Source organism: Patagioenas fasciata, chromosome 3 (genome assembly GCF_037038585.1).
Source record: "Patagioenas fasciata isolate bPatFas1 chromosome 3, bPatFas1.hap1, whole genome shotgun sequence".
Lineage (NCBI taxonomy): Eukaryota > Metazoa > Chordata > Aves > Columbiformes > Columbidae > Patagioenas > Patagioenas fasciata.
The window spans coordinates 67,784,569-67,796,669 of NC_092522.1; the positions used below are offsets into that span (position 1 = coordinate 67,784,569).

General features: G+C 37.6%; 1 protein-coding gene across 1 annotated transcript in view; it reads right to left on the bottom strand.

The window, feature by feature from the left end:
- Positions 1-3,320: 3,320 nt before the first annotated feature.
- The window catches only part of ENPP3 (ectonucleotide pyrophosphatase/phosphodiesterase 3), a 43,601-nt gene continuing 34,820 nt past the window's right edge, over positions 3,321-12,101 (bottom strand). The window contains exons 22-25 of the mRNA XM_065833940.2: positions 11,482-11,559; positions 9,926-10,058; positions 8,088-8,244; positions 3,321-6,531 (exon numbers count right to left, since the gene is read on the bottom strand). Coding sequence (XP_065690012.2) covers positions 6,358-6,531; positions 8,088-8,244; positions 9,926-10,058; positions 11,482-11,559 — 542 coding nt within the window. The 3' untranslated portion in view covers positions 3,321-6,357. The remainder of the gene's footprint in view (positions 6,532-8,087; positions 8,245-9,925; positions 10,059-11,481; positions 11,560-12,101) is intronic.

Sequence of the window (12,101 nt, forward strand, 5' to 3'; positions counted from 1 at the left end):
AGCCTGATGAAGAGAAGGCTTAGGGGGATCTTAACAATGTGTATAAATACCTACAGGGAGGGTGCAAAGAGGATGAAGCCAGGCTCTTTTCAGTGGTGCCCAGGGACAGGACAAGAGACAATGGGCACAAACTGAAACACAGGAAATTCAGCTTAAACATAAAAAACTTCTTTGGTGTATTAAGATCCACCACGTTCACAAAGATCTAAAAAATTCATCTAGGCTAACCTGCAAGTTCCATATCTTTTCAGGGTTTTCCTCCATCTTACACTGTAAGTCAGGGGTGTCAGACTCATTTTCACCAGGGTCCACAACAGCCTGTACATTCGGCCCTTTGAAGGCAACTGCAAGGCTGATGTGGCCCCTGGTGAAAATGAGTCTGACACCCCTCCTATAAGTGCTCCTTGTAGGCACACAGAGATCCTCCTGAATTACTATGAAGCCTGCTTAGAAAAATGCAGGTTGCTAAAGGGAAGAATTCTGAAAAAAAAAAAAAAAAAAAAAAAAAAGCCAAGGGTTTTGGTCTTAAGGAAATGAAAGAACTTAACTTTGCCTTATCATGCCCCCATCAAAGGGTGGAGCCTAACCAATAGCTCATTTCTCTTTCAGCTACATGGCACTACAGTTATGCCAATTATTAAAAAGCCCTCAGTTGCCCTTTTTGTATGCCTTGCAAGCACAGCTGGAGTTGGTATGGTTGCCATATCAGTTTGTGAATAGTTAATATTGCTGAAGTCACAATGTGGTCAAAATCCAGTTGTCCAGCCATGGCTCTCTTAAGAGGGTGGTTTCTAAATCATCCCCTGCTGTCATTGTAATTGTGAACAACATCAAATGTTGAGGTACAAACAGTCAGAGAAATGGCTTCCTTACTGCCAAATATCAAATCACTTGAGCCTCTTCTTTGGTAGGAAGGAAAGACTGTGTTCACCATCTGCCCAGCTGAGACCACCCTGCCTCTCAGCTTGTAACATCACTCTTTACAGTCCCTCATCTTGTGCAAAAGCACACATGCATTTGGTGAGATGTTCCATCCATTAGGCAGCAATCTGACTCAGCACTAGGGGGCAAGCTAGACAGCAGTCACAACTCTACAAGTTTGCCTTTCCTTGGAGAGCCTCTGGAAAACCAGAGTCCTCCCCAGCCACATTTCTCACATGGAGTAAGACTTGGAGATCTCCCCATTGTTGCAGTCAGCTTTGGGAAGCACTTGCTCTCCTTCCAACTTCCAGCAAACCAGGCTGTGGCTGAGCTTCCTGGACAGTGGGCAGTTTAGCTTATATGCCACGTCAGTCACCAAGTCTCCTTAATATACTCAAAAATAATTTGGGTCCTTCACAAAAGACTCCTACTACTTCATGCCTGGTTGATCTCAAACCCAAAGCTGTTCTAAGCCCTGACACTGGCTGATGCCAAATCATGTTCCACCTACAATTTTTCATCCTTCTGAGGACACTCCTGTTCTTTGGTTCCTGCTCCAGGGACTGGGAAAAATTCACATTTCCTGTTACTTCCAGACTATGGGAAGTCTTTGTTTCCCCTTCCTCAGGGGAAATGTGATGGGTCAGGGAAGTGCTGCTTGATTAAGAGGACACTTCTGAACCTTGACTGTCACCAAGACATCAGGTGCAGAGGCATGACAGGTTTCTATGCCTCCTTATTGACAGTTCTTCACCCAAAGGCAGGAGCTCCCCACACTGCACGGAAATAGCACAGTTAGCATAGAAAATAAAATCTGTACTTATAAACACGTTTGCACATTTTGCAAAAGAAAAATCCCATCATCCTATGTATGAACATGGCAGGACCAGTGGGGGAGGTAATGTGAAAAAAAAAAAAACCCTTTCTATACCCATTAATACTATTTTCCTTAAGGAAGAATGTTCAAGGTAGGGGTCAATTCTATTCTGTGCCATTTAAATGTCTTCACTCAACTTTGAGGTAGCCTTCAGTGAGGTACTGACAAAAAGCCAGCAGTCACTAACAATTATTAAGATTAAAAAAAAAAAAAAATTGCTTTATATGGTGACAGCCTCACAGAGCCAAGACATGATGTTAGGGAAATAGTAGCACTTGCTAAAAAAAACCTTTTCCTTGCTCTGGCTGTTAGGTTTTCTGGGGCAGGGTGTAGGCTGTGTTTCCCTTGCCTACTCTCTTTCCTTGCTACTCTGCTTTGCTACAGAGACAAGAACAGCTATAGGTAGTGCCAAATTTCCGTATTTGCTTACAGGTTTGATTCTAATACTCTAAAACTCAAAAAACATTACAAAGCATGAAGACGGAAACAGCCAGATCCTCCTGAGTTCGGATTTTCAATGACTACAGGAGTGCTCAGTTTCTCAGCTTCAACAGCGGTCTGCGGAAAATCATGTTTTACAGAATTTACAGTTTTCATTCTCACACATAAGGTGGTTATGAGAGCTGGGACATGCGCTTCTACAGTCAGCAGATTGATAGTACAGTGGGGAAGGGGGGTTGAGTGCATCTGCCACATCCAGCTTGACACTTATGGTCCCAAAACTGGATAAAAAAACATGGAAACAAAGGGCTTGCCATTTTGGGGAATTATATCCACATCCCCATGGAAACAGAAGTTTGAAACTTTCAGAAACAGTGTTATTTCTTGGTTCTCAGAACAAAGCAGAGTGGTTATCAAAGGAGGAGTATGTTTTTAAATTAAATATTTTCCATATGCCGGTTTTACTATGTGTTGTCTATTTGTTGTTATTTTCACTGTTTCTTTCTTTTCACTTCTGAATTTCTCAGCATTTCTGACTAAAAAAACCCAATCAATGTTATATTATACATTCAGTCAACTGTTCCTTTGTCCTGATTTCCTATGGTAAGGAAAGTGTCCCAGGTAGACTTCTTCCAATGTCACATAGGGTTTCAATGCCTTTGAACTGCAAGATAGAAATTATTCCCCTTCTAGTCTCCTCTACATGCCAGAAATTTTATATATTTGATAACTTGAATGAAGAATAAGTATTCTTTGCTTTTGAAATGAAAAAAAAAAGCAACCAATTAAGAGTCTTGAAACACATGTGGCTAAAATGTTCCAGGTCAATGTTATTTTAATAAAATGAACTTTTTAGATTATCAGAATGACTGTGCTGTAGTTCGTAGCTTCGGTGGCACATGAATTCTGTTTGAGGCACCTCTTCTCTTCCACCTTCATGCAAATTGCAGAAGTTACTCTATTTCAAAAAGGAAAAGATCCGTGAAAATGTCTTAGGGAACTGCATAAGTTTCAGCTTTATCTCTACTGTTAATGCAACCATATGTACCCAGTATTGTTTGTTTTCTTACAAACTCTCAAGAATTTTTAATTTTTTATTTTTATAAAAGGATAAGGCACTACATTTATTTTCAAATTTAAACAAAAATACCCGTACAAGCCTGTGAACCTGTCAAAATTTTAGATAAGGTCACTAAAGCCCAAACAGCAATTAATTTCCTTTGCATAAATCTCCAGGTTTTGAGAACTGTACTTCCTACCATGTGCAGTTTTAGTTATGTGATACAAGAGTGGTATACAGAAACAAATCTGTCCCTTATCATCATTCCATCAACTTCATGGCTATTTCTCCCAATCTCCAATGCAGGCCCTGACTCCTGTAAATAGGGAAGGGAAAGCAAGAAAACAGCCCACAGTTTTCCACCAAATCAGTCAGAAATCCAGATGTGTTTTAAAGCAGTCAGTGACTAGGCTCCCTGTTTGAACTTTTTAGTGTTGAAGGAAAGAAAACTTCTGGTGGTTGTTCCTGTAAGTAACAAACAATGCAACAGGTTTAAGGAGGCCTGTGAAACCAAAAGGTCAACTAATGGACTTTACAGCCTCTGGGGAGAAGAGGGAACACAATGCTGCCAGCAGCAGTTTATAGCAGAGTTTGTCATGGGGTGTGACAGAAGGTGTATGATAGTGCATAGAGAATTGGCACTTGGAAAGTTGGAGACTGCAACATACCCAGGCATCACTGCTGAAGGAAGAATAAAAGCCTAAAAACTAAGTCCTTCACTCACAGAAAATTTTCAGTTAGTTAGCTCTATGCAATCTCCATACCTTTATCTGTAAATGACCCACTACACTTTTGAATGCTAGGTATTATGACAGCTGAACAAATAGGAGGGGAAGTAAACATGACTACAGCAAAACCACATTCATATTTGCTTTCTTAGAGTAACTGCAATGTCAGTCTCCATTACCACAAAAGTTTGTGTAAAATCCAACTACGTGATCAAGATCCTCTAGTGTTGGATGCTATACAAATACTGAATGAAAAATACAGTTTTTATCAGCCTGATAAGGCAGGGATCTTTATGCAGAAGGTGCCAATGTTTATCAGCAGGGTGGGGTGCTTTTTTTTGGGGGGGAGAAGTAAGACATTTTGATAAAGAAGAATATTAAAGAATCTTGTGAAGGAGGACTGTGAATTAGTTTTGCTGCTATGTAAGTTTAGTACCTGTCATGTATGAGAGTATGAATGAAATTAATCTTCAGAAGTCTGGGGAAACCTCAAAGACATTATTTCATCATGCAGGAACCCAAAGATATACATAATTCAAACCTGTGTGTAACTGTTTACAAATGCATACCTATCACTAGAAATTTTTGCAATTGAAGTTGAGTATTGGCCTGAAGCTTGTATTGCTGCCATGGTTGGTGAAACAGGGTTTATTCAAATTTAAATGTATCATTTCACAACAACATCACATCAGTCAAGGTGGTTGTACTTTAAATTGCTAATGCAGACATACCAAATATTATACTCTAAAGAAACTGTTTGTTTCTTCTTATCTCTGAAATTAATTTTATGATTCTAGACTAGTCAGTTTATATGCCTAAACTATTACATGTTATGTAGATTCATTGACTGAGTTTGGGTCCGATTTACTACTCAGTTAAAAATTGGTTGTAGTCTTAACTGAGGCAGTTTAGCAGAAGTCTCCCTTTTAGATGGACAGACTTAGATCCCACAGTGTTGCAGGGTGAATACAATTCCATGTTCAAGTATTTGGTGTAACGGTTTAATCAAAGCTACAAATCTTGATGTCAAGCTGGTCCCACATCTTGATGTAAGATAAATATTGCTGAGCTACATTTAGACGACATGTACATACACTGAACACCTAAGACGTGGGGAAAAAATGTCCCGTAGTGGTTTTGTTTGTTTGTATGTTGTATGGGTTTTTAAAGTTTCATTTTTCAAACAGATATATCTCCTTCAGTCCACAATCAGTTACAGACTGAGAAACTATTTGACATATTTCTTTAAAACTCCCCCACTGTGCCTATAAATCAGACAAAAGGTCAATTGTCTGCTGTTATTCATACCTGCACTTAGTACTGTTTTCAGTGGAGAAAATCAGCTTAACACTCAATTAACACATGACATTTCTGTAATAGGAGAATTGGGGAATTTCCACTGCCTTGTCCCACTTACCAGACCTCAATAGTAATTTGTGTATGGCACAGAGCGAGTCAGAGAATCTCTGTGTATAAAGTCACTACGGAAAGGAACACTGACTATTTTTCAGATGTCACCACTAATTTTCTGCTCTGATCTCAGGTTTAACTACTTACAAATAGACACAAACATTTAGGTATTGCCAGGCATTTGGAAATCATTGCAAATATAGGTAAATATCCAGACAAAATTATTCTGGCTGGAGTGTTTCTTTTACCTTTTCATGCTCAGAACACTTTAAGACGTCTGAAGGGTACAGAATATAGCTCAATTACTCTAACTTCACTTCACTTGTTACTAGCATAATGAATTAACCCAAGTTGAAAACACATTGAATGATTGTAGAAGACACTTCCACTCTTCACTAACTTTTGGGGAGCATGAATATGTTTTTTAAATATATAGCAGTTTCCATGTAAATTAATATGTGGAGAAAGAGAAATTCAGAACATTTCAGAACATACTAGTATTAAATAACTGTAACCTCTCTGATAAACACAAGGGAAAAAAACATACACACTCCTCTCAAACTGCTTCTCTTACCCACTCCATTACAGGAATATTTTTTATGCATTTTACAATTCTGGGATCTCTCTATGAAACACATTCCTTTTGCAGATTTTTTTCAAACCACTACTAATATAATCTTTTCTATTTTGAAAGCCTGGCTCAGCAATGATGATTTAATTTACTTACTTGAGTAATTTTTATTCAGTTGGTACAAAACACGTGACCAAAGACCACAAATCTGAAAAAAACAATTTAGCTCCTCTAAGTGTGTTTTCCTCTAGAAGAGATGTAGTCATGTTTCCTACACACTTAGCAAGGAAAAATGTTAAATCACTTAAATTTGCTTTCTTTCAAGCACTGACAATTTTTTAATATATACTCAGTTAATTTCAGTCTCAAATATTGGCAAAAATGTTTTTAGCTGTAAGATATCTGAGATGGGTTCATTTCTTTCCTGGTAAAAATCAAGTCCAGTCAGCAGCTCCACATCCCGAACACGTGCAGAGTGAGCCTGAATTCTTTCCTCAACCCATTCGGAAAGTGTCTTATTTTCCTGCCAAAACAGATGAGAACAATGTTCAAGGCACACAAAATGAACTCTATTGTTTGGTGGTGGTGTTAGACAACAACCAGTGTTTGAACTGGTTTGACAGACTAAAGGCTTCCAGTTGGCAAACCTTCTTTCATGTTTTCCTAGACATCTTTACAGCCTGGCATTTAGGCATCTCATTTAAACATACTCAAATGGATGTCCCCTCTCCCCACCTTCAAAGTAACAGAGAAGCAAAATTAAGCTGAAATAGCAAGAGTGACTTCTAACTACAAAGTACAGTTGTCACGTTTTAAACACACAAGTGAGGATAGTTTTAGTTAGAGTATAAATTAGCCCCAGTGCTCAGGCTAGCCAAATAACAGGCACCTGACAACCTGAACAAAGTCCTTACAGCAGCTCAGTCTTGTTTGTTGGACAGCAATAATAATTGCTAGATAAACGAGGAAAACAATGGAAATGTAAGCACTAATCAATCAAAAATGTTGTTGTTCAATTCTTTTACTACAAAGGTTTTTTACAAACAGATGGTAATTTGCTTTTCCGTTACCAATATCCCCTTCTGAGACAAATGGTTCACTAAATTTACGTCACTGCAAGATATAATTAATATAAAGTGCAATGATATTTGGGATTTGTTGTTAAAGTTTAGAAATAATAGATGTTAATTTCTAAAGTATAAAGACTAATTCATTCATATTATTTATTTAGCCTATTTAGTCAACTCTCAACTACCAAAACAATTACTGGGCAGTTGTGGATTATCCACACCACAAATGGGGAGACACCCAACTTGTTTCTAAGCAGCACAAGACTGCACCTTTCTGAGTTATGAGTTCAAAGTTATAAATAAACCAAATAAACACCATTATATTGCTTTGAGGGCCAGTACAAGTCTGTGCAGCTATACTTGCGTGCAGGGAGATTCTGTAATACACAGAGAGAGCTAGGGAGCCTTCTTCAGCCCAGAATTTATGGAACAGACACTCAGCTGGCTCAACAATACATAATACACTCAGCTAATTAATTCTGTTTGCTACAAAACATGAGATCTACACTGTTATGGTAAGCATAGATTTTATTTAATTCAAGTACGGATTTCAACTGCAGAACTATCCATCTAAATGCTACTGTCTAATTGCTGGTAAAGGTGGAACAAAGGATTGAAGGAATCTTTCTAACCACACTGAAAGAAGTAACACTCAAAGTCTTCTGATACCTCTGGAATAAGTTTATCCTGCAGCCTTCCATAAAGCTATCTCATCACCCTGGTAGCTGTGCTGCTGTTTTCAGCTACTCTCAGGTGACAGCATTTCCAAGTCTTCCTGTCAAACCCTCATTTCTTCTTCCTTGCTTCCTATCAGCTCATTAGTTTCCCGCTACCTCTCCTGGAGCTTCTTGCTCTCCTAGTCATCACTTTAGCTCTCAGATCATTCTCAGCTCACGAGGAATGAATTAATTAAACACTCAGACTTCTAAAGATTCACCAGATGACTGGATCCGACTGGGAATCAGTTCACAAAGCTCATTGGCACACAGAAGCATGGAAGTATACTTACAGCACAGCTTTCAGAGTTGTCAGGTCGATGAGGAATGATAAAAGACGAAGCATCCAAGGAGCCTGAACAGTTCAGTGGTGTATAGGACTTGTCCTTGCAGCTGGTCAGAACCACAAAGTAATGTGTTGGGACAGGGATTTCTGTATTGTTCACATGCCTACAAAACAAACATTAATTAAGGAATTTATCTAGAAATCAATTATTAAAACCCTTGATGCCATTAAAACCATCATGCCATATAGAACTTAGCATAGATCTTTCACTACTATATGACCTTTATTTATTTTAAAATTGAAATAAATAACCTGATGGGATTGAGATCCTCAGTATCTATTTCATGAATGGCCAAACATTCATGAATTAGTCCTTTTCCTACAAGCAGTCTCACTGAAATCGACAGAATTGCTTATGTGGTCCACACTCTATTTTGCCGAAGCCAGAGATCTCTACATCTGGAAGAGGCAGGACAGAGCATTGTATTTGCCCTTTGTTACGTTAAGAATTGCGACCACATGAAACTGAATTGGAGAAGAGTAACATGAAAATTAGCTTCTGGTTCCTTGCTAGCCAGAAATGCCAGAATGATAACTTGTGGCTATGTGCTACAGAAACCTGCTTAGGATACCTGAATGAAAATGTCTTTGCCTCCCTTTTCTGGCTATTCTGTGAACATGGTCATTTTTGTGTATAAACTTAAGAGTAGGCAAATACTTCTCAAATTTGCTGTACATCTTCCGTATCCAACAAAACACTGTCACTTAAATCCTTATACTGCTTAGTAAGATTGACTGTGCCGAATAAAACATGATTATTCCAAACTCTAGACTTCATGTGGTTGACTGGGTATTACAGCATTCTGCCTGGAAGGAAGTTCTAGTCTCTCCTCCCTTCCACCCTCGTACTTTGTGGCAGAGCTGATTTTCCCATTCTCAAACCATTTTTGACAGATGTGGTATTAAGTCTAGCCTTGAATAAAACATCTCCAGTGACAGAGTAAGCTGTGTGTATTTCCCAGCACTTTTCTGCTACATGCGTTCTTACTGTCACCAGGCATTTCCCCTATATTTGGAACAACTGAAGTTGTTTGTTCTTATTCTGTTTTTCCCTCCTTCTGTCCTCATTCACTAACAGAAATAATCGGTCTTTATCTTTTATATTTATCTTTCTACAATATTTTTATGTAAGTCTTGTCTTATTCCTGTTTCTATACACAGATACATTTTTAAATGTATTTTGTTAGGCTACCAAAGCTCACTAAGATGTACTTAGGACTGGTCAGATCTTCAAGTGACCTATGTAAGCCATAGCTACACGAAGGTACCACTCAGGAATGTTACATGTTATGTTCCCAGTTGCATGATTAAGTGAAGGCAAACACAAAAATCTGATCTTTAATAAACCACTTCAGTTCGAGACCACAGGGAGAAACAACTAACAGGTGAGTGAGCACAACGTGAAAGTGAGAAAATTATGCTTAAACACATCTTCTGCATATTTAGATGTCATATATTCTCCCAGTATTTCTGTTTCAGAGGCCAAAAAAATCTAGGCATAAGCTTGGGAAGTTACTGGTCTGTATCTGTGCATGTGTATATAGATAGACATGCAACTGCAAAGCATTTTTATCTTTACTAGAACTTCAACAATACCGTATCTGTTTGCAAGAGCATTTGCTGTTGTATGAGTAACAGTGAATGTACTACAAAGGAAAATTATAAAGGAAATACTCCTTTCTCTGTCACATTTGTTTCTTGTTCTTTTTGATAAAACATTTATTTGTGTGGAAATACACTGGGAAATAATATGGAGTTTGACTTCTAGCTTTCTCATGTACTTACTGCTTAATTTCATCAAGAGTATCAAAATGGCCATCATAATTGTAATCAAATACTGGTCCACTGACAACATTTACTCCATTCCTTTCTCTAGCATATTCCTGAAGAAGCACATTATGGAAATAGTCCCATATGTCTGTCATTAAAAGAAAACATAAGTATATTTAACATAAATTTGAAATTATTTTGCTACTAAAGGAACGTATTTCCTTTTCCACTATAGATAAATAATAGAAAGTTCTTAACTCAACTACCTGTAAAATTAACTCTTCGTTACACAAAATTTGGATTTCATCAGAAGAGATACACTCTCACTCACCATTGAAAGAAGCAGGGTAAATGTTATTATAGCTCTGCAAGGTCCATTGCACTACTGGAGACAGTGCATTCGATCTGAAGCTAAAGCTACAATTCTAGAGCTGAGAGGTCATTCATTTTTGACCTATCTGCTAGTACCCACAATTGTGCCAATTAGTAGAAACTGAGATAGTGGCTTTGTAAGAGGAATATTTGCCACCTGAGAGTTGATTTGAACTTATGTCAAATATCACTAGGCAATTTAGCTTTCTTCACAAATGTTATTTGAGAAAATCAGTTTGTAGGATATAAGCTAGTGTGACTATTCAAACATTTAGAGATGTCATGGCAAAAAAAGCAGATGGGTTTTGGAGGTTGAGGGCATCCCCTACTGATTTACTTCTTGCTTATGGTCTAGAGTAACTTCTCGTAAGTTTGAATCTTTTGCAGAGTTTTTCTTGGAAAATTTGATTTTTCTTAATGTCTCTGATCTACTTGGAAGATTAAAGCCACTTAGGTTTTCTGGATCTTTGTTTCTTATATGACATGAGTGAGTGAATTAATAAAAGAGGTCTGAATGCAATAAAAAGGTAGTTACATCATTGCTTTTCCTTGAGGTTTTTCCTTCCAGAATTCCTCTTTCTATCCTTTTTCCAGGAAAATGAGCCTAGGCCTAAGAGTAAGACAGGATGATACACAGCTCTGGAAAATGTCTCATCAATGATTACAAACGAAAGTGAGTTGGGCTGGATGGAAAGAGTTCGTGTAGCTTACTGCACCTGTATAATAGAAACATCTGCCTGAGATAAATATTCCAAGGTTAATATTGTCTGGTTTGAGTTTCTGCTTTATGAAACAGGAACTATATCAGGGCATTGCTTCCAAACTTCATCCTGTCTTCTCTTGAGACCTTGCAAAAGGAAAGAAAAAGTGCCATTTTCATTTGCTTTGAGCATTTCCCAGGGGCGTGTTTTCATAGCTAGCTTTCCATGTTACGAGAGCACATAGGAGAGGAAAAGAAAATTCAGAAGTGAACAGATACACCTAAGCAGAGGTCAGACAGGACTGTACACAGAAAAATCCCTTAACTTACATAAGTGCATTTTACAATTTCACACATCTACTTTTCAAAAGTTTTAGGTGTATTTGCACAAGATCTGGATATACTGCAGGCATTACATCAATGTTTTTCAGTCCTTATCATAGCTATATCAAATTCAGAATCATAATTACAGAAAATTTACCAAAACTTTTCAACATACCTCTGAAAGCTCTATACATGGGAACAATATTGCTGGTGAGTAAGGCATCATACTGTTCAATGGGAGATGAACTGAAGTCTATATAAAATAACAGTGTATACATTAATGAAATACTATACAAAGACAAATTTGAATCATATATCACTATTAATAGCAGGTACACGTAATTTAATTATATTTTATGTGAAATCAATTTACATTTAACATTTAAATTTCCTGCTATCCTGCAGAAGAGAAAATGCAACATATGAAGTCACATATTATACAAAGACATTTACGTCTGCAGTATATTATGCTGGATGGAAAGCTTCCTTCATAATTATGGCAAATACTAATGAAGGATAAACAATATTTTTTCACATGTAACATTTTAGATAGGAATTTTACTGTATTTGCTGATGCAGCAGGCTATAAAGGAACTATTAGATCATAACATCACACTGTTAATCACCTAATGTTTCCAGGCTATTCAGCTTTCATGAGATGTGTTTTCTTTTGATTTATTCTCCCTATGGAGTCCCCCAAACAGAAAGTACCTTCTGAAATACATCAAGTTGTGTGTCACCTTTGAGGTATGCTGAAAAAATCCCTGTGCCAGGACTGTTTCCTAACTGTTTGTA